This window comes from Impatiens glandulifera, chromosome 5, assembly GCF_907164915.1.
Source record: "Impatiens glandulifera chromosome 5, dImpGla2.1, whole genome shotgun sequence".
NCBI classification, from domain to species: Eukaryota; Viridiplantae; Streptophyta; class Magnoliopsida; order Ericales; family Balsaminaceae; genus Impatiens; species Impatiens glandulifera.
In genome coordinates, this window is record NC_061866.1 from 15416066 (window position 1) to 15439599 (window position 23534).

Sequence of the window (23534 nt, forward strand, 5' to 3'; positions counted from 1 at the left end):
TTTGGATACCACAGACCGACTTCGGGGGTTCCCTTTAGATATTTCAAGATTCGTTTTGCGGCTGTGTAATGAGACTGTTTTGGGTTAGCCTGGAATCTTCCACACACACCGACCGCAAATAGTATATATGGTCTACTTGCTGTTAGGTATAAGAGAGAACCGATGATTCCTCGGTAAGCTGTCAGGTCTACTGCCTGACCGTCATCATCCTTGTCCAATTTGACCGATGAGCTCATTGGGGTAGCGGCTGACGAGCATGTATCCATCCCAAATTTCTTTAGAAGTTCCTTTGTGTATTTAGGTTGGCTTATGAAGGTTTCTTCTTCGAGTTGCTTAACCTGAAGGCCTAGAAAGAAACTTAACTCTCCCATCATACTCATTTCAAATTTGTTAGTCATCAAGGTTGATAATTTATCACATAGCTTAGGATCGGTTGAACCGAAAATGATATCATCCACATATATTTGAACAAGTAGGATGTGTTCCTTTTTCTCAAATTTAAATAGTGTTGTGTCCACCGAACCTATGGTGAAATCATGTTTTAACAGAAATGCGGTTAGTGTATCATACTAGGCTCTAGGAGCTTGCTTTAAACCGTATAATGCTTTGTTTAAGCGGTATACATGGTTGGGCAGGTCAGCACTTTTAAAACCGGGTGGTTGTTCAACATATACTTCTTCACGTAGTTCACCATTCAAAAATGCACTTTTGACATCCATTTGAAAAACTTTAAAATTTTTGAAAGCAGCAAAAGCCAGAATAATCCTAATGGCTTCAATTCTAGCTACAGGGGCAAATGATTCTTCAAAATCAATGCCTTCTTCCTGTTTGTATCCTTGTGCCACTAATCTGGCTTTGTTCCTCGTGACCAAACCGTCTTCATTGAGTTTATTTCTAAATACCCATCTTGTTCCTATGACCGGTTGATTTTTCGGTCTAGGGACTAGGTACCATACCTTATTACTCTCAAACTGGTTTAACTCTTCTTGCATTCCCAAGATCCAATCCGGATCTGACAATACTTCGTCCACCTTTTTCGGCTCAATCTGGGATATAAAAGCGGAATTAAAGTATTCCTCCAGAATTTGTTGCCTAGTTCGAACGGGTTCTGAAGGATCACCTATAATTAGCTCAGGAGGATGATTTGTGTTCCCTTTGAGATTCGGTTCAGGGGTGTCTACCAAATCACCGTTTACTTAATCAAGGCTAGACATATCGGTAGGCTGAACAGGAGTGTCAAACCGACCGATTTCCTCGGGTTGAACTGAGGTGTCAGCTTCCTGTTGTGTAACAGCTTGATCCGATTGGGTTTCAACATTACCCATTTGGTCATGGACAAACCTTCTGAAAACCGGAACCTCATCTTCACTATCAGAATGGATATTGTTGTTTTACAATCTGTTGTGTAGATCAAAGGATGATGTAGTGTTGCTTTCAACCGATTCATCGAAAACGACATGAAGTGATTCCTCCACGGTTAAAGTTCTAGTATTGTACACTCTATAAGCTTTACTAACTGCTGAGTAACCTAACATGATCCCAATATCGGATTTTGCATCAAAAGCAGATAGGTAGGTTTACTATTTATGTGAATGTAACATTTACAACCGAAGATTTTAAGATACTTAAGATTAGGAGTCCTGTCAAAGTATACTTCATATGGTGTTTTGTTGTGGAACTTGTTAATCAGAGATCAGTTTTGTATGTGACATGCAGTATTGATAGCTTCAGCCCAGAATTTTTGGGCAACGCCCGAATCGGCTATCATGGACCTTGCGGCTTCCTTGAGAGTTCAGTTTCTTCTCTCGGCCAGGCCGTTCTGTTGAGAAGTCCTAGCACTAGACAACTCGTGTCTAATACTGGATTCATCAAGAAATGCATTTAATGTACTATTTGTAAATTCGGTTCCCCTATCACTCCTAATGCTATTGATGCGTGTTGATTTTTCATTTTGCAAACGTTTATGCAGTGTAATCAAATTTGATGCGGTTTCACGTTTGGATGCCAAGAATATTACCCACGTATACCTAGAATAATCATCAACAACTACCATAGTATAAAGCATACCTCCTAGGCTGACGACCCTAATCGGTCCAAATAGGTCCATGTGAAGAAGATCTAAGCATCGATTAGATTGAATGTGTCCTTTACTCTTGAAGGTTGACTTAGTTTGTTTACCCATTTGACATGCTGAACAAACCTTATCCTTATTAAATACTATGTCAGGAATTCCTTCAACTAGCTTTTTACCGCGGATGTAGTTTAAAGTTTTCAGGTTTAGATGATTTAGCCGTTTATGCCACAGCTAGGTTTGATCGGTTTTAGCGACCATACAAACCGGATGTTCTACTTCAGCTTTCCAGTCTACCTTGTATATATTTCCTAGCCTATTTCCGGTTAGTAGTATGTTACCCTGAGAGTTTTTAACTAAGCATGCATGTTTCAGAAATTCTACAGTGTATCCAGCATCACACATTTGGCTAATGCTTAACAGGTTAAAATGTAGGTTTTCAACTAAAAGTACGTTATCAATTATTAAATTACCATGGACAATCTTACATTTGCCCACAGTTCTACCTCTTGAGTTATCACCGAAAACAATCATTGCACCGGTTTCTATTCTGATGTCGGTTAGAAAGTTTTTGTTTCCAGTCATGTGTCTGGAACAACCGCTATCCAGGTACCATTCAGAGTTTCCTAGCCGTTTCTTCATATCCTGCAAAATATACATATTTACAACTATTTGGTACCCACATTTACTTGGGTCCACAAGCGATTAGTCCCTTAGGTATCCAGACTTTAATAAGTCGGACGACTCTCCCGGTTATGGTTTTAACTAGCTTTCCTGCACTCGGTTTGAAGTCTTTCTGCTTTCCTAAGAGGCCCTTATTCGAAGATGGTCTTTGGTTTATCCTATGCGGTCGTGGATTGGCTTGCCTATCTTTGGACCGATTGGCTTTCTTTTTCTCAGGGTGAAGCCATTTTTCGGAATCAGTTGGACCTACATAGATTAGTTCGTCTTCCGGGTATGAGGCACTTAATTCCTCTTCGTCGGTTAAGGAACTCTTGAAAAAGCTTACAAAGGGGAGGTTATCCTTTGTGAGCCTCATGTTATTGGAATGGTTCCGGTTGTTGGATCTATGGTTCTTGTATCCGAGACCAAACATGCACTTAGGGTCTCTATTATAACTACACATTCTGTTCACCATTTCACTGGATCTTTTCCATGCGTCTATTCGGTACTGGGTTTGAGCATCTTCCTCCTCGGTCAACTCTTGAACTAACTCCTTGAGTTGTTCGGTCTCAAAGGATAGTTCAGGTGCTGCCTCGGTTTCCAAGATTTTATCAGGTTGTATAGTTTTTGGTTCGGTCAAGGTAGGTGCTATGGAGTCGGTTCTAAAATTGAATTGGGCTGGTATTAGTGTTAATAGGTTCTTATACTCTACTACCATATCATTTAGTGCATTAAATAACTCATCTTTAGTAAATTCTTCACAAGGAGAGTCAAATACTTGTTCCTCGTTTGCCATGAGACATGTGAGTTCATCATCGCTGTCACTGTGAGCCCATAAGCTTCCTCCATCATCGGCTATCAGTGTTTTCTGAATTTCACTTCCTTCACCGGTTTGTTGATAGTTATTTCGGTTATTCTGATCGTCCGGTTTCCGGTCATCCCATCTCGGTTTTCTACATTCCCACCTGAAATGTCCCAAACAATTGCAGTTATAACATCTAATATTAGATTTATTACCGTAGTTATAGTTGTTGTTGTTTGTCGGTTGGCTCCTCTTCATGAATCTGACAAACTTCTGTGCAAACATTGCCATGGCATCCTCGGTGAATTGTTCAGCAGTTCTGATCGGTGCAGGAGCAACCGGTTCTATGGATGTGACCAATGCTCTGGTTGAGGTTGAGGCTGAGACTTTATCTTCAGTCCTAGATCTCATTTCAAACTCATATGCCTTAAGATCTTCGAATACATCGTGTAGCTTCATCTTGCTTAGACAGTTTGATTCCCTCATCACCATTGTCTTTATGTCCCATGCACTTGGAAGAGATCTTAGCACTTTCATAATGACTTCCTTATTGTCATACTTCTTGCCAAGAGTTGATAACTGGTCTATCACATCTGTGAACCGGTCACTGTATTCCCTCATTGTTTCTCCAGGTTTCATCTTAATGTTTTCGAACTTTTGGGTAGCCACCATTATCTTGTTTTCCTTGGTTCTTTCATTTCCCTCATGGATTGGAATCACCGCTTCCCATATTTCCTTTGCGGTTTTGTAATCTCTGACCTTGCAAAACGTATTCCTGTCCAAACTGTTAGTAATGCGGTTTCTGGCATGGTTGTCCAGATTGTTTCTTCTCCTGTCTTCAGCTGTCCAGTCTTTTCTGTCTTTATCAATCTTTACCGGTCCTTCAGTCAGGATGAACTGCATCTCGTCATCCATGGTGATTAAATGCAGGTGCATGTGTGCCTTCCAGTTGGCAAAGTCATCTACTTCTAGCATTGGGGGCCTATCAAACGACATGCTTGCTTGAGTATTGAAACTAACTACTCTGATACCAATTGTTAGGATCTAGGTCGCGGCTGGCGGACCGAGTTCTGTCCGGTTAGCGTTTTCACTCAACGGTTGGTGTTTAATATGGTTAGAGATTAACATCGGGTTTCAATACTACACAGGCTGTCACAAACCCTTGAACCGAGTTCAAGTGCGGAAGTGGTTTGTTTTAGACTGAAGCAACACTCACACTGGAAGAATAGAACCGGATTTGAATAAGATAGGGTTGGAGTTTGCTGGGTCGGTTTTGGGATTCATTAAGTCGGTTTAAGTGATGTTGAATCGGTTAGATCGGTATGAATAGGTTAGTACAGATCGGTTAGAATGTAAAACCGGTAGAAAGTAAAGAACAAGACAGGTTTTTATGGATGTTCGGAGATGAAACTCCTACGTCACCCCTTCCTTTCGAAACCGCGAGAAGGATATTCACTAAGGAATACACAAACACAATCTGATCGAGACTTATTTTCTGCTCGATAATACCCGTACAATTTTAACCGAAATTGTAATCACACTTCAAATAAACACTTAAGCTCTAAATCTTGTAGAGAGATAAACTTGCAATAAATCTTAGAGCTTGTAGTTGGTAGAACTGGTAACCGTTTATAACTTGTTTCTTCGTGCTGCATTTATTCCTTTTGAGCTCCTTTTATAGGTGAAATGTGCCAACGGTCACATTTCATTTCCTTGAATCTGATTAATTGAGCAGAGGTTCATTGATTCAGACCTGGCGGTCTAAACTTCCAGTGTATAGGTCAAACCGGCTAGGTTTGTCTTTTACTTAGTATGGCAACTATCGATTGGACAGTTGCATGTACCTAGAGGATTGCGCCTCTGATTTATCCTGGAGTGGAAAGATCTTGTCGGACGATCTTCTACAGCCTGCATACTGTCTTCAGACTTGTATGAATATGGCAATACTGAAGTCTGTCCCTTCGGTATCATCCTCAACAGATACTCGAAGTATCTATTTGTACTGGTCGGTTGGTTATGTTAACCGGATGGCTTCCGGTTTTTCATATCTTCAGAGTGACCGAATGTCCAATAATTTTGTCCTTGTTATCTGACCGGTCTTATCTTCTTAATCGGTTTGGTTCTTGGTCGGTTGAGTTGCTTGACCGGTCGAGTTACTTGACCGATTGCATTCTTTAACTGTTCCTGCATAGGAAATTTGTTTTTGTTAAGTTTTATTTAACCGATCTAATTTTATCTAACAAAATATATGTCAAATCGCTCCAGATGATAAAATCAAGAGAAGACAAAACTGGCTGGTTGTTTTTCTCCTTGGGAAGTATCAACCGCATTTAAAGCCATGTTGTACCGTCTTCACCGACCAATCAGAATCAAGGATCAAGGATTACCATGCAAGTATCTGTTGAAAGAGAAATATGATCGTTGTCATTTTTTTTAACTATATAAGAGAAGGTTGAAGAAAAGTAGCAAGATACGATACATACAAGATACACGAAGTGACCAATACCAAGAACATATACAAGAATACAGAGAGCAAGATAACAACCGAATCAAAGCCTAAAACTGTTCTTGTTTATATAATGTCCAAATTGTTGAGTGTATTACAATTTCATTCATTGTAAGAAGTGAGAGTTGTAAGTCAATAACGAGCAGTAAATAAGCCTCGATTATTTGACGTATTGCAAAGTCTTTTGAATATTCTTAGTGAATATCCTTCTCAATGTTTGAGAAGAAGGGGTGACGTAGAAGTTTTATCTCCGAACATCCATAAATCTTGTGTTGTGATTCTTATCTTCTCCATACCTCCTTATCGCTGTCCAAACTGTGTGTGTGTTGCTTCAAGTTGAAACGAACTATTCCGCACTTGAACTCGGTTCAAGAGTTTGTGACAACTTGCGTAGTATAGAGATCGATATTAACTTCTAACCGAGTTAGTATCAACCGGAGTGTTGTGTAAGCATTCGTCCTAGCGAGACCCTTAGTCTCCCTTAGCGATCCCGATCATAACAAGTTGTATTAGAGCAGCTAATCTTCATACTCGAGCAACCCGACACCAGCATGCCTTACACCGAGAAACCTCCAATGCTAGAAACTGAATAATTTATTGATTGGAAGATTCTCATGCATCTGCATTTGACCACTATGGATGATGAAATGATGTTCATCCTATTCGACGGTCCGATAAAGATCAACAAGGAAAGAAGCGAATGACCGAAGGAGGAACAACCTGGACAATCTATGCAGGTGTTCTATCTACAAAACATTGGATAGAAATACCTTTGCAAAAATTAGAGAATGTTCCACATCTAAAGAAGTGTGGGAGACAATCATTCAACTCCATGAAGGGAACGAGAGAACCAAAGAAAATAAGATACTGGTGGCCACTCAAAAGTTTGAAAACATTAAGATGCGTCTCGGTAAAACTATGAAGGAATTTGGTGACCGATTCACAATTGTGGTAAATGAACTCTCACTCCTTGGAAAGAAATATGAAAACAAAGAAACAATTATCAAGTCTCTAAGATCATTTCCCAGCGCGTGGGACATTAAGACCATGGTAATGATAGAATCAAACAGTCTTGGTAAGATGAAGTTGCATGACATTTTTGAAGATCTAAGAGCATATGAGTTCGAAATGAAATCCAGAAATGAAGATGAAGCCTCAACATCAACCACTACCAGAGCTCTGGTGATATCAATGGAACCGACAACTCCTGTACCTGTCAAATCTGCTGAACAGTTTAGTGAAGATGCCATGGCCATGCTAGCTAAGAAGTTCGGAAATTTCATGAAGAAGAATCAACCAACCAACTCATACAACTAAAACTATCCTAACGGTAATAAGGCTAACGTTTGTTGTTATAATTGTGATGCTTTAGGTCATTACAGGTCGGAGTGCTGGAATCCACTACGAGACAACAAAAAACCGAATGATCAAAGGGAAGAACACCAGTCAAACAGTCAAGTCAAGGAGATCCAAAATGCCTTAATAGACGATGATGGTGGAAGTAAGTGGGCACACACTAATTCGGATAATGATGATGAAGGAATCAACTACCTTATGGCAAATGAAGAAGAGGTATTTAACTTTATCTATAAGGAATTTACCCGAGAAGACTTGGTCACTGCACTCAATGACATGGTCATTGAGTATAAGAACCTGTCAACTCTTGTACCGACCCGACTAAATTTCTAGATCGGTGAACCGAGCAAAACTCAAATCAGTGAACCGAGTGAAATTCAGACCGGTGGACCGATTGAACTATCCTCTTAGAATGAGAAGCTCAAGAAGACAGTTCAATCGTTGACCGAAGAGAATGAACAAACTAAATATGTGATGGCTGCATGGAAGAGATCTGGAGATGTTGTGAGCCAGATGACGAGTCATCAAAGACCATATAACTGCAATTTCGGTCTAGACTATGACAACAACAATTCAGATAAATCCAAGTCTTCCAACCGCCAAGAGTTGAAACTCAGCAAAGACAAGTTGCCTTTTGTAAACTTTGTCAAGAGTACATCAACTAACAGTGAAGCAAGTCACGATTCAAAACTAGCAAAGGAACTAACATATGTAGGACCAACCGACACATCAAGATGGCTTCATCCTGAGAGAAGGAAAGCCATATGGCCGGTTAGACAAGAGCATGATAGACACTCAAATAGGACCTATCAAAGATCACCACCACGATATAATGAGGTAATCAAAGGCAGACAAAGAGATATCAAGCCTGGCACAAGTAGATTTATTAAAACTATCATAGGGAAACTCATCCGATTAATCAAAGTATGGATTCCCAAGGGACTAATTAACCGTGGACCCAATTGAGTGTGGGTACCAAAAGGGTGTAAATAGTTGTATTTTTATGGTCAAATAGATTAAGCGACTGGAAAACTCAGAATAGTATTTGGACAGCGGTTGCTCTAGACACATGACAAGAAACATCAAGTTGTTGACCGAAATTATGCAGGAATCCGATTCAATGATAATTTTCGGTGACAACTCTAAAGGTAAAGTCATAGGAAAGGGTAAGATTGCCCATGTAACCTAACTATAAACAATGTATTACTTGTTGAAAACCTTCACTTTAATTTGTTAAGTATTAGTCAAATGTGTGACATAGGGTATACTATTGAATTTCACAAACAAGAATGCTTAATTAAGAATCAACAAAGCAGTATTTTACTAACCATAAATAGAATAGGAAACATTTACAAGGTAGATTGGAAAACTAAATGTGATAACCCTATTTGCATGATAGCTAAACATGATCAAAACTGGTTGTGGCACAAAAGACAAAATTACTTGAACTTTAAGACCATTAATTATATTTGTACTAAGGAACTAGTTTAGGGAATTCCTAGCATGAAGTTTTCAAAAGATAAATTATGTTCTGCATGCCAAATGGGAAAACAAATTAAATCAACTTTTAAGAATAAAAGGCATACTCAATCTAACTGATGCTTAAAATTACTTCACATGGATCTTTTTGGACCGATTAGAGTGACAAGTCTAGGAGGAATGCATTATACTATGGTAATTATTTATAACTACTCTAGATACAATTGGGTTATATTTTTAGTTTCTAAAAATCAAGCTACTCCAAATTTGATCAAAATGCTTAGAAGAGTACAAAATGAGAAATTTGTATGTGTTAATAAAATTAGAAGTGATAGAGGTACCGAATTTACAAATAGTACTTTAACTGCATTTATTGAAAAATCCAGTATTAGACACGAGTTGTCTAGTGTTATAACTCCTCAACAAAATGGACTAGCTGAGAGGAGAAATCGAACCCTCAAGGAAGCTGCAAGATCCATGATAGTCGATTCGGGTGCTGCACAAAAGTTTTGGACAGAGGCTATCAACACTGCATGCTACACTCAAAATCGATCCATGATTAATAAACGTTTTAACAAAACACTATTTGAAGTATACCATGACAAAGTTCCTAATATCCGGTATTTTAGGATATTTGGCTGTAAGTGTTACATTCATAACAATGACAAAAATTTGAATGCTTTTAACGCTAAATCCGATGTTGGTATCATATAGGATATTCTGAAGTTAGTAAGGAATATAGAGTGTAAAATACTAGGACTCTTACTGTTGAAGAATCATCACACATTATTTTTTATGAATCTGTTGAGAGTAACACTGCTTCATCCATTGATCTACACAACAGATTGGAAAACTTAAATATTCAATCTGATAGTGAAGAAGAGATTTCAGTCTTTAGAAGGTTTGTTTATGACCAAACGGTTGATGTTGAAACTCAACAGGATCAAACTTCTTTACAGCAGGAAGTTGACACCTCAGTGACCGCTGAGAAAACCGGTCGGCCTGACATAGATCGGCCTACCGGTCTATCTAACCTTGATCAAATAACCGGTCATATAGAAGACATCTCTGGACTGAATCTTAAATAGAACAAAAATCATCCTCCTGAGCTTATTATAGGTAACCCCTCCTTACCCATCAGAACTAGGAAACAACTATAAGAAGTATATGAAAATTCAGCATTCATATCACAGATTGAACCGAAAAATGTGGATGAGGCATTCCTGGATCCCAGTTGGATTTTAGCAATGCAAGAGAAATTAAACCAGTTTGAGAGAAACAAAGTTTGGCATTTAGTCCTATGACCGAAAAATCAATCGGTCATTGGAACAAGATGGGTGTTCAGAAATAAACTAAATGAAAACGGTTTGGTTACAATGAACAAGGCTAGACTAGTGGCTCAAGGATACAAACAGGAAGAAGACATTGATTTTGAAAAATCATTTGCTCACGTTGCTAGACTAGTGGCCATTAGATTTTTTCTTGCATTTGCTGCTTTCAAAAATTTTAAAGTGTTTCAAATGGATGTTAAAAGTGCTTTTCTCAATGGTGAATTAAGTTAAGAAGTCTATGTTGAACAACCACCTGGTTCCAAAAATCCTGATTTAATTAGTCATGTTTATAGGCTAGATAAAGCACTCTACGGTTTAAAACAAGCCCTAGAGCATGGTATGATACTCTAACAAAGTTTTTGTTCAATCATGATTTCACCATAGGATCGGTAGACAAGACCTTATTCAAATTTGAGAAAAAGGAACACATTTTACTTGTTCAGATCTATGTAGATGATATCATTTTCGGTTCCACGAATTCTAAATTATGTGATAAATTTTATAAAATGATGACTGACAAGTTCGAAATGAGTATTATGGGAGAATTGAGTTTCTTCTTAGGTCTTCAAGTTCGACAGATCGAAGGAGGAATGTTCATAAATCAATCCAAGTATACAAAAGATCTATTAAAGAAATTCGGCATGGACAGTTATTCTGCTTCCGCTACTCTAATGAGCTCCTCAATCAAGTTAGATAAGGATGAAGACGGTCAAAGTATTGATATCACAGCCTACCGCGAAATAATCGACTCACTTCTATACTTGACACCAAGTTGACTGGACATCCTATTCGTAGTAGGTGTGTGTGGGAGATTCCAGGCTAATCCGAAATAATCTCATTACACTGTTGCTAAACGAATATTGAAATATCTTAAAAGAACTCAAGATGTGAGACTATGGTATCCAAAGGATTCCAGTTTCAATTTAACAAGTTACTCTGATGCAGATTACGCAGGATGTAAAATAGACCGAAAAAGTACAAGTGGGACCTACCAGCTCCTTGGTGACCGGCTTGTCTCTTGGTATAGTAGGAAACAGACATTAGTTGCAACTTCAACTGTAGAGCGGAGTATCTTGCGGTCAACAACTGTTGTGCTCAACTTCTCTAGATCCAACAGCAACTAAGGGATTTCGGTATCATAGCTGAGGAATCACCGATCTTCTGCGAAAACACAAGTGCTATTGCTATCACATATAATCTGGTGTTGCATTCAAGAACAAAACACATTGATATCTGACACCACTTCATCAGAGAACATGTACATCAGAAACATATCCGGATGGAATATGTTTCCACCGAGCAACAAGTGACCGACATTTTCACCAAGCCACTACAGAAAACTAAGTTCTCTTACTTCAGAACCATTTTGGGTCTTTCTGATAGTAGTAAAATTATTCCTTAAAATACCGACATGCATTTAGGGAGAATCCTAATCACAAAGAAAATTTAATCTTTGCATTCATGAAAAAACGGACATGGTCTTAGGGAGAAGCCATCGCTTCTCAAACATCACATATTTTCGGCATTACATTTAAACCGGTCTGTCTTTTCAAATCCAAGTAATTTTCAAAAACCGATCGAATATTTATCTTATGTGCATAAGTCTATAAGGAACGAGCCATCAGACAGATAACACCGGATGGTTGGTCCCTCTTGAAATCGGTAAATCATTCTACTGGAAAGAAATGTACAAAAATGATATGCTTATGTAAATTGTTAAAACCGATCAGTTATTTTAAAGGAATAACTACCGCCCAAAAAAAATTTCGGCTATATGCGGAAGCAATTTTTATTCAGGATCAAATAACCGATCGCATTAAATCCGATTTTACGGAAAGTCAACTGGTTCATTACATGGAAATTTTGGCAGTTTTATTACAAATTTCAAAATGGAACAACTGGCCAATGCTTTATTATTATATGTCTGAGCATTTTCCTTATGAAAAGTAAATAGTCATTCCTCAAACAAAGTGAAGACCTATGTTTATCATTGTTGAAAGAGGGGGACTGACATGTCACCAAAATATCATATTCTTAGAAATGAAATAGATACTTAGCTTCTTTGACTATCCTAAATCTTACATTTACGTGCTTAAACGGTTCCCAAGACACACCAATGGTCCAAACCCCTATCCTTTCAATATAAGACCGATAATGTAATAACCAAACCACTAAGAATACTTCCATTTTAATCTACTTCAAACAAAAGATGTATCCTACTTTCTCAAACAATACTCTTCTGGTAGACTTTGAGTCAGCTTTATCTTGTGAAGACAATGAAGTGTCTGCCATGTTCAGGTCTCTTCTGGAAACCGACCTGAGACATTTCCTAGAAGACCGGTATTATATCAATATCGGAGTTGTTCTCGAATTTTTCCAGACCGCTCAAGTGATCCGTGAGGATCTTATCTTTGCCACCATTCAAGGTCAAGATTTGTTTTCAATGAGATAGATCTCGCACGAAGCTGCGAACTTCCCACTAAGGGGTTCTCTAACCTTTCCTTCTCTAATGAAATCATAAATGAAATGCGTCATCACTTTTTTAACTCCCTAAGTCCGGTCAAAACTTATGGAGCAAAATCAGCCCTTCAGCCTGAGACATTTCCTAGAAGAACCTGAGACATTTCCTAGAAGACCGGTATTATATCAATATCGGAGTTGTTCTCGAATTTTTCCAGACCGCTCAAGTGATCCGTGAGGATCTTATCTTTGCCATCATTCAAGGTCAAGATTTGTTTTCAGTGAGATAGATCTCGCACGAAGCTGCGAACTTCCCACTAAGGAGTCCTCTAACCCTTCCTTCTCTAATGAAATCATAAATGAAATGTGTCATCACTTTTTTAACTCCCTAAGTCCGGTCAAAACTTATGGAGCAAAATCAGCCCTTCAGCCTGAGTTTCAAATATTGAGTGAGATCGTCAGCAAGAATGTCCTTGGGAAAGAGTCCACTCAATATTATTCCAAGAGAACCTTCGAATTGATGGTTTCCATCAATGAAGGAACTCCTATCAACTAGTCGAGGATCATCTTCAACAACCTAAAGAAGATGATCTTTTCGGACAAATTGATGATCGGATATGCTCCTCAGCTATGCGGTCAATTCTTTGACATCAACATCTTCCTTGGTCAATGTGTTTCTCTCTATCCAACTCAACTCCTCACAAGGGACCGCCTACATGCGTATATCGACCGTGTGGAGAAGGCTAGAATCAGAAAAGAGTCAACTTCTAGATTTTCAAATTAGTAGATTTAGGATCCAATATGTATTAATCTCTCTGAAAATTCGATCATTTTGCTCCATGTATCGGTAATGTTTTCTTAATGAAATATCGGTCTTAGTTGAATTTTTGTTTTAACAATCTTCATAAATCGGGCACTCTTAGGGAGAAGCAACCGCTTCTCATAAACCGGTCATTTTCAAATTTCGGTTCAAATTCAAATTCAAAATGGTTAATGAATAACTTGTGTTGGGTCAAATTATTTTGACTAAGTGTCAAAGTATTCCGACTAATGTAATTTTGATGATGAGTTGGTATAAAACTTAAACTAAGCCGTCTAATTGTTTTTGGTGCAGGTGTATTGAAAACATGTTATATTAGACTAAGTCGGAATGAGGTTCATTAGACTGATTGGCTATTAGACGCATAGAGTTAGACGTGCAGTCTAATAGACGTAGTTAGACGTCCAGTCTAACAGATACGTAATTAGACGTGCAGTCTAACAGGCGTAGTTAGACGTGCAGTCTAACAGATACGTAGTTACACATGCAGTCTAACAGATACGTAGTTAGACGTGCAGTCTAACAGACGTAGTTAGACGTGCAGTCTAACAGACGTAGTTAGATATGCAGTCTAACAGACGTAGTTAGACGTGCAGTCTAACAAATAAGTAGTTAGACGTGCAGTCTAATAGATACGTAGTTAGACGTGTAGTCTAACAGGCGTAGTTAGACATGCAGTCTAACAGATACTTAGTTAGACGTGCAGTCTAACAGATACTTAGTTAGACGTGCAGTCTAACATATACGTAATTAGACGTGCATTCTAACAAACGTAGTTAGACGTGCAGTCTAACATATGTAGTTAGACGTGTAGTCTAACAGATATGTAGTTAGACGTGCAGTTTAACAAGCGTAATTAGACGTGCAGTCTAACAGATACGTACTTAGACGCGCAGTCTAACATATACGTAATTAGACGTGCAGTCTAACAGACATAGTTAGACATGCAGTCTAACAGGTACGTAGTTAAACGTGCAGTCTAACAGATACGTAGTTAGATGTGCAGTCTAACAGATACGTAGTTATACGTGATGTCTAACAGATACGTAGTTAGACGTGCCATCTAATAGATACGTAGTTAGACGTGCCGTCTACAGATACGTAGTTAGACGTGGAGTCTAACAGATACGTAGTTAGACGTGCAGTCTAACAGATACGTAGTTAGACGTGTCGTCTAACAAAGATGAGAGTTAGACATGCAGTCTAACTATTTTAGATTAGTCTGAAGGGAAACATAGTTAAACTTGTCGAATAACAGATTAGAGTTAGACGTGCAGTCTAACAGACGTAGTTAGACGTCTAGTTTAACAGATACGTAGTTAGACGTGCAGTCTAAAAGGCGTAGTTAGACGTGCAGTCTAATAGATACGTAGTTACACATTCAGTCTAACAGATACGTAGTTAGACGTGCAGTCTAACAGACGTAGTTAGACGTGCAGTCTAACAGACGTAGTTAGACGTGCAGTCTAACAGACGTAGTTAGATATGCAGTCTAACAGACGTAGTTAGATATTCAGTCTAACAGACGTAGTTAGACGTGCAGTCTAACAGATACGTAGTTAGACGTGCAGTCTAATAGATACGTAGTTAGACATGTAGTCTATCAGGCGTAGTTACACGTGCAGTTTCACACATACTTAGTTAGACGTGCAGTCTAACAGATACGTAGTTAGATATGCATTCTAACAGACGTAGTTAGACATGCAGTCTAACAGACGTAGTTAGACGTGTAGTCTAACAGATATGTAGTTAGACGTGCAGTCTAACAAACGTAATTAGACGTGCAGTCTAACATATACGTAGTTAGACGTGCAGTCTAATAGACATAGTTAGACGTGCAGTCTAACAAATACGTAGTTAGACGTGCCGTCTAACAGATACGTAGTTAGACGTGTCTTCTAACAGATACGTAGTTAGACGTGTTGTCTAACAGATACGTAGTTAGACGTGCAGTCTAACAGATACGTATTTAGACGTGCAGTCTAACAGATACGTAGTTAGACGTGCAGTCTAACAGATACGTAGTTAGACGTGCCGTCTAACAGAGATGAGAGTTAGACGTGCAGTCTAACTCCTTTAGATTAGTCTGAAAGGAAACGTAGTTAAACGTGCCGTCTAACAGATGAGAGTTAGATTTGCAGTTTAACTCCTTCAGATTAGTCTGAAGGGAACTGTAATTAGACGTGTCGTCTAATTCAATTAGACTAGGTGGTCTAGTGGTATAATGGATCCTGATATTAGACGTGGGCGTCTAACTTCATTAGACTTGTCAGTCTAAGTGAAAAACGTCTAATACCATGCTTAAGCAGTTGTTTAAAGCTAGCATCCGTCTACCCACGATCAACTAGTTGTATGCTACTTCTGCTGCACTTTTCAGTGCAGATCAGTACGATAGCAAGTTGCAACCAATTAACTAATGTCACCTAAGCAAATATTATTCCCACTACTTGTTTCTTGCAGGACAATTCTAGAAGAATATTCGGCACACTACCAGATTGTTACGGCCACGATCCTGGTGTTTAGAGTCTGCTGTACCTGTGTACTATGGAGACGTTCCAATGGAAGTTCGCCACGTGTCATTATAGAAGATTCGACCGTTGGTGTTTCCTCTCTATTTAAAGATTCTCAAGGACAACGGATGCTCTCTCTCTCGATCTATTTCTCTCGATCTATTAGAATATACGCGAACATACAAGATGATACACGAATGAACTGATTTCTTGCTTTTACTGTACATGAAGAGTGTTAAAATCAAAATATTGTTTAGCTGAGTGATATTCTTTATTTATATATATATATATATATTAATTTAGAAATACTATTTCGATATATCAAAATTTTAAAAATCGAATGCCTTACTATATAAATAATTTCGGTATCAGTATCATACATTTTTTTTTTTATAACTTAAAATCAATATTTTCAATATTAATTATATGAAAGAAAAAAGTCCAGAAATGTGAAGATAAACAAATATTAAGGGATCCTTAATCAGTAATTCCCCTTCCTCTCCAGTCTCCATGCACGCTGCTTCTTCTTCAACTAAGAAGATCTATCTGGCTCTGGTTTGAACTTTTGTAAGATAAAACACAATCACACCATTTGAAGTTTGATCTATATATATAATGGCTAACTCCAAAAGAAATATTAGGCACAGTTCTTTTATTTATTTATTGCACTTGTGAACTATTATGTTGTCCAAAACACGAAGTAATAGTGTTGTATGAAAATGTCATAAACACCCACCACACATGCCTGCCTAAGGACACGATGTAATAGTGTTGTATGAAAATGTCATAAACACCCACCACACATGCCTGCCTACACGAATTCCGTGCATTTCAGTTCTTTTAGTGGTTGAAATTTGTAGCTGAGAAGTTTAAATGTGATGGATACACAAATACTCAGTGCACATCAAATAAAGGCATCAAATATAATAAGCCTTCTTATCGATTGCACATTGCTTCAAAAGGCATCAAATATAATAAGCCTTCTTCTCTTCCAAACGTACTCTCTTAGGATCTTGGTCTTCTTCACATTCGATAATGCTGGAATTCAGCATCCTACTATTACTGTTACTGACCAATTTAGCCTCCACGGAGAACCTCTTGTAAGGCTTGAATCCTCCTGTGCGCCTACCCTTTCCCTTTGTATTGCCATTTCCCAGTCCAAACTTGGGCAGCCTCTGATCAGCCAATAATTCTTCATGGCTGCTTAATTCTAATTGCCCCATTTTCTCCAATTTGTCATCCCCATTTTCACTTCTTTTCTTTTGGAAATTCTTGTTCTGATCATCGTACATAGATGAAAAGCTCTGTGGCAAGGTTTCTCTAGAAAAGAGTGCCTGAAAGGCCAGACGTCCCTGCACATGAAGCAACAATATTGTACAACCTAGAAACTAAAGGGAGGAGGAATGCATGAAAATAAAAATCCTTTATTTTTGCTCTATGTATGCAAGCAGTATGGATGTTTCACGCTATCAAGGAATGAAAATAATGTCTTGACAGCTAGCAGTTTTGAATGAAAATTTAAGGATACAAGTTCATTTAGCTATATGAACTTGTATCAAATGCTCATTTTACTTCCACAACTTGTGTCGGACTCGTTTTGCTTCTTGTACTCTTAAAAATTATTCAAATTACTTCCGCCCATTAGTTGTTGGTTAACTCCGTTAACTTATTAAATAATTTCTACACCGTTCTTATAGTTACTTAAATATCACTTGGCTAAAATATTGTCTTTCTAAAATTCATATCAAAACTATAACATAGTTAACCAAAATATGACAACGGGAAGTAATTTGAGGCATTTTTATAAGTTCATGAAGCAAAACGAAACTGTCACGAGTTGAGCAAGCAAAACGAGATTACTTCCAAAATTTAATGATGTAAAATGGATGATATTTGTGTTTTTTGTTGTAAAAGTTATGATTTGACTCAAAAGTGCTGACTCGAACTGAAGCATTCAAACATGTAAAAGTTTATGAAAAAAATGAGAGAATAAGATAGACAATATAGATGGTTTTGCTCTTTAAAGTTACCTCTTCAGATACCTTCTTCCAATAATCAATTGTGTTTCCAGAAATCCTAATACGGCTGCAACTTGTATATTCAGATTGATTTGCATTGTACTCTTTCAGTTCCTCCCCTTTGGTCTCCTCAGTCTTATCAGCAACATCTTTCTCTACTTCACTGCCAGAGGGCATGTTTGAACCACAGGAAGAACGATCAACCAGATTTCTGTTCTTCATCTCGCTAGAAACATTGACGTTTGTGTCCAATGCGGGTTTATCATGTACTTCTTCTACTGGTCCAGCATCATCTTCCATTACACCTTCTTCAGAATCTGTAGACTGAACAACACCTGCAGCAATGACAGATTTTGAAACTGGAGGACAACTGAAGCCTGGGTGAAGACTGCAAAAAGGAAGAAGGCCTTGGGCAGTCCACCATGCTGTTGCTGCAGCCACTGTAGCAGCAGCAACTGTTTCCATACTAGGAGTGGGATTTATATGCCTTGTTGAAGATTCTACATTCAGGCAAGGCCAAAAGGCAGCCGAATATCGTGCAGCTTCATGAGCTGGAGGGTTTTGAAGCAGAGTAGATACGACAAGACTCGAAAAGGCGGGCATATGAAAGAGTGATCTGTACCCATCTTGTTTGTAGCAAATTGCTGTAAAAGGGCAATGAAAAGTTGGATATCCTACTGGATTAGTGAAAGGATTAAGGTGCCCTTGTATTGTTCCCATTTGGGAAATACTGTTTGACGGTAGCACAAAATTCTCATGAGGCCTTGCTTCCTCTATTTTCTTATCTTCAATCATAACATTATTATGAGGATTTGTAATATCATATTTTCTCTGTTCTGAGATATTTATTCTATTTTCAATGGAATCGACACTAATCAGCTTTTCATTTGCTATGGTGGTAATACCAGATTCAGTAGTGTTGTTGCATGGTTTACTTTCCTCATTAATTACATATTCTCTGTAAGCACATGAACTTCTAGGTGTCACCATGGATGCTTTCTTATTTTCGTTTGTGGAGGAGAGGCAAGTACATTGAGCTTCTTCAACAACGGTAAAAGTGATGGAGCAATTATCCTGGTCCTGAACCTGGTTTTCTTTCGTAATGTCTGAATTTTTTTTGTTTGAGCATGGTTCCTGGCAAGAAACAAATAAGGAAATAAAAGCAAATGATGTGAGAACCAAGCAATCATACACGCAAAAACACATTTTGGATATGAGATAATCGGTTTTATTGTGTGTTTCTCCAATATTCCCTTTGAATTGTAGGTGAAAAGACAAGACTGCCGTACATTTATTAAGAAAAATTAAGAAGGGTTTTAGAGGATGGCTTAATTGATGATGCGATAAGGGTTTATTTGTAACAAGACCTAAGAGAATGTATGGTATGAAGGGAGAAGGGAAAACCTTTACAAGAACATAAAGTCAAATTACCTCAGGAAGTGGTTTTTTCACAAAGTCAAATGTTTCTCTACCAGGACAGAATGAAGAAACTGGAGCTGATCGCTTCCCGTCCCTATCTTCTTCCAATAGTAGTGTAGGATGAGCTCCAGTAGCAGTCTTTCGAGGATAAGGAGTGCTTGGTTTTCTTTTTGGCCGAGGAGGAGGAATCTCCAGGTCAAGGGCTCCTCCAACTGGAACCCCTTTAGCAAGACCTTCTTTCTCCAACTGAAAACAAAAACTAAAAGGTACTTAGTATTGCAAGCCTTGTATGGTATTACATTTATGGCACAACAACTACATAAAAATTATATGGGCAGAAATATAGAATATTAGAATGGAAAATAAATTATTTGTCAGGATGTGAGAAGCAGATAAACATCCAACAATAGAGTCATCTCAGTTTGGATAATAAGCTACTAACAAGAGAAGACAATATGCCATCCACATGCAACAAATTATAAACATTGGTAGATATCATATACCCACATTCTGGGCACTAAAGAAACACACACACAAAACAATGCCTCAATCTGAGATCTCAATTGCATTCAGAATGCGGAATAGTGAAGATTTCAGGATCAATGCAAGTTACACCTTCTTCCAAGCATTCTATAGGTAATAGGGAGTGTTTATGATAATAGAAATTGGACGGTTGAAAGCTCACAAAAGAGACTTTTATACAAAACCCATACCATGAGGGATTTTAAATTAGAATTCTTCAAATAATTCATAACCCAAAATAACCTTAACTATTACATGACTCAAAATTTCGAAACCAAGAACATCAACAAATAATCTTAAATCATGCAACCAAACTGTAAACAACCCAATCTTTACTAATCCTAATAACAATCAAAAACTAATCCTAATAACAATTCCTAGAATTAACATGTACATTGTTAGGGGATGTAGCATTCTTTGTCACATCAATAATAGCGGTAGTGTTAATGTTATATTTTTAGTTTTTTGGGAAAAACGACTTAACGTCATTTCATTAAAAATTCCCAAAAAAAAGGGAAAAAAAAAACATAAGTCTTAAGGGATCATTCTAGACAGGCCTAGAACGATTTTAAATTCGTAACAGTTTCTGAATAAAAGCTAAAAGTGAAAAACGTAAACGTATTATCTCATTACAATACTTTCAATTCTAGTGATTTCCGTAAAAGGTAGATTCCAACTTCTGCATATGTTCCAGTTCTGCTCCGTGATTTTGTTATGGTTAATGTTATATTAGTAAACATGGAAGATGGAAATCTTATAAATAATTAATAGATGAAGCGTATAAATATTGTATTAACACCAATTCCGCATGTTGTTCAATGAATGAAGTTCAGGTAGACTCTCATCACTTTTCCGCATCTCTCCCACGACCCTAATTTATTCTTTGGTTCATAATGTTGGTATCCGACATCGTTGTCCTCGTGTCTATGCATAACATAAACTAAATATTCTTCTTCCAATTCAACAAAAATCTAATTTCTTGTTCCTGTGCATCATTTCTTGTGATGAACAATGTCTATGACAACTAGGGTTTATGTGACAACTAGACCAAAGTATGACACATTTTCCTATATGTAATAATAAATAACCACCCACTAGTTTCTTACACCTTTAGGGAGATCAACCATTGTCCATTTCTTGTTTTTTCTAGTGCCTCTATTTTCCTTGATATACATCTCTTCCTTCAACCAACTACTACGTTCTCAGAGGATACCTCACCGGAAAAGGCACGGTTGTTGGTCACTCTGATGCTAGAACGAACCATGCCTGGAAAAGATGCGACGACGGACACAGCGACGGCAGCTAAGACGAAAGCCAGACCCGCATGCCAAAATTCGAAACTCTGTGGTACACCTTTCAAGCCAAAGAAGGAAGAGGAGAGAGTAACTGCTTCTCAGTCCTTCGATAGCATTGAGAATTCCCTAATTTCAATTATATAAGAATTGGAAATGAACTGCAATTCATTTATAACGTCTAGAGATTGGATTACAATTTAAAGTAAAAAGGTTTCAAACTCATATACATTCCAATTCTAACTATAACTTATTATTTAAGTCATTAAACAAACAATGAATTTGGAATTAGACCTTCAATTCTAATCTCAATCTCAATTCCAACTCCACCCTAACCAAAGACTAATGGAATTGCATATATAGACAGACATCCAGAACAATCAGATCTCTTAATTTTAGGCTTATATACAGTAGCACTAAATACATCAATAAAAAAAAACAAAATAAAACCAGATCTCTTAATCCTAGGACTATTTATAGCAATAATAATACTGCAACAAATTAAAACTAACAAAAGTCAGATCTTTTAATCTTTAGGCTTTTTTATTTATAGCAGTAACATATACTGCAATAAAATAAAATTAAGGAAAGAAGATATATTCACGCATCATGATTTAGTTTGAATTTAACATGCAAATTCAGCTAGAAGAAACACCGAAATATATTTCATGAAGATAATAGGAGATTTGGACTGACCTTTGTGAAGAATTTCTGTGCATGACTACGGATCTGTATAGCAGTTTTGGTTCCTATATGTTCTGCACATTAACAGTAGTTGAAAGAGAAAACAAAAGAAGAGATTCTAATTATGTAAAAGAATGCATAATAGCTAGATTGAGCTTATATTATATGAGGATAGCAAGACAACAGGTTCACCAGAACATTCAGAGGATCTACAAAAAATGAAGTGAAATCGGGTCAAACTAGTAAACTGACCCTGCAGCTAAAAAGACTGTTACTTTTGGAACTACTACTTTGACATACTTAGCCTAGGAAGGAAAGCCAATACCTTCAATACGCTGCCAAGCTCTTCCATAGAGTTTTAAGGCCTCTATGAACCTATTGTGTTCCTCTTCAGTCCATCGCTCTCGATGTTTAGTAATTGTATATGGTTTCCTTATCTGCTGGATAAATGTAGCTAGTAAGGTAAGAACCAGATCAACATCTTTATGACCATCAAGACCACTGTGGACGATACTATGCTAGTTTGAAGGAGGAAGTTATACAAACAAATGGGTATGGTATATATCACCTTAATGACCAATTCTTCTCCAGAAGAGTAGGTGTCCATGTACTAGAGGCCAGTCAAATCCTCTCTAAAGAATAATGGTTAAAAATGCTGCAATCTTTCTCATATCTGCCGCGTGGTGGAAAATTAAATATGACAAGCTAATATTACTGCAGAGACGCAGAGGAAGTAACAACAGGTAGTCTATCTATAAAGAAAAATCCGCATTACCAAAGTTTATTACAAGGAAAATTCTACATTAGCACAAGCTTGCAGAACCATAATTACCATCATTAAAGTTCGACCAGAATACTGTTAGCTAGAAAGGAAGAGAAGGAGAAAGAAAGAAAGAGATAAGAAGAAGGAGGGAGCTTAACTGAATCTGAAGCAACTAAAGGAAATTTTCCTTTTTCACAATCCTCACCAAAAAAGAGGCAGGTTGGCCTTTTCATCGCCAATAAATTATTAACTCAGCTCTATTCCAAATGCATCGGAAAGATGAAAGAGAAGACGGGTCGGTAGTGTTCTTCTCTACAGAGAAACCTAAGCCACTATTTTCGAAGGAAACGAGTGAGGTTTTGATAAGTGGCTGAAAATGAAGACGAAATATAGCGGTTGGGGGAGCTGGATGGATGGTAGCAGATTATTGGCTGATTGAAGGGCCAACTTGCACTTTTTAGAGAGGGAAAACTATTCACGCTAAACCTCTGCCACAAACTCATCTTCTTTAGTAGAAAAACACAAGGTCTGGTTTCCATATATGCTCCAAGGGTCCCTCCCAGGCTCCAACAATCATACGTGGCCGATCTTTCCAGACAATAGCCGGCCACCGGTCATTTTGTGTACCGAACAAGACAGACCTATTTAACCGCTTTGTATGGGAAAATTTGAAGAAATGACCTACAGATAGAGTGAATAATTAAAAGTGCGGGTGCATAATTTAAATATCGTTGGTGACCCTCATTTTTTTTAATGACAATTATACCCTTACGTAACGCAACTGACTCCAGTTGCGTGACGCAACCGATTTTTTTTTTTTTCGTCTCGCGGTTGCGTG

At 37.8% G+C, this 23534-nt stretch overlaps 1 protein-coding gene across 2 annotated transcripts; it reads right to left on the bottom strand.

Moving 5' to 3' along the window:
* Positions 1–16619: 16619 nt before the first annotated feature.
* Positions 16620–23091, bottom strand: LOC124938364 (protein LATE ELONGATED HYPOCOTYL-like). 2 transcript variants are annotated; one of them, XM_047478788.1, is made up of 7 exons: positions 22855–23091; positions 22502–22606; positions 22259–22370; positions 21946–22007; positions 19448–19681; positions 18029–19150; positions 16620–17350 (listed from the first exon to the last, which is right to left on the bottom strand). In XM_047478788.1, the coding sequence occupies exons 2-7, from the start codon at positions 22538–22540 to the stop codon at positions 16964–16966; spliced, it is 1956 nt and encodes a 651-aa protein (XP_047334744.1). In that variant the 5' UTR covers positions 22541–22606; positions 22855–23091; the 3' UTR covers positions 16620–16963. The 2 variants fall into 2 exon arrangements, with proteins under 2 accessions (XP_047334744.1, XP_047334743.1); XM_047478787.1 differs by having other exon boundaries at positions 22502–22685.
* Positions 23092–23534: the final 443 nt, after the last annotated feature.

What these genes read in the sequence shown, in the direction of transcription:
- LOC124938364 (XM_047478788.1), bottom strand. Translation starts at nt 22,540, where the DNA reads ATGGACACCTACTCTTCTGGAGAAGAATTGGTCATTAAG. An exon ending in CACAGAAATTCTTCACAAAG is followed by an intron (nt 19,682 to 21,945) that starts GTCAGTCCAAAT and finishes TTTTGTTTTCAG; the next exon opens with TTGGAGAAAGAAGGTCTTGC. An exon ending in TGAAAAAACCACTTCCTGAG is followed by an intron (nt 19,151 to 19,447) that starts GTAATTTGACTT and finishes GTTTCTTGCCAG; the next exon opens with GAACCATGCTCAAACAAAAA.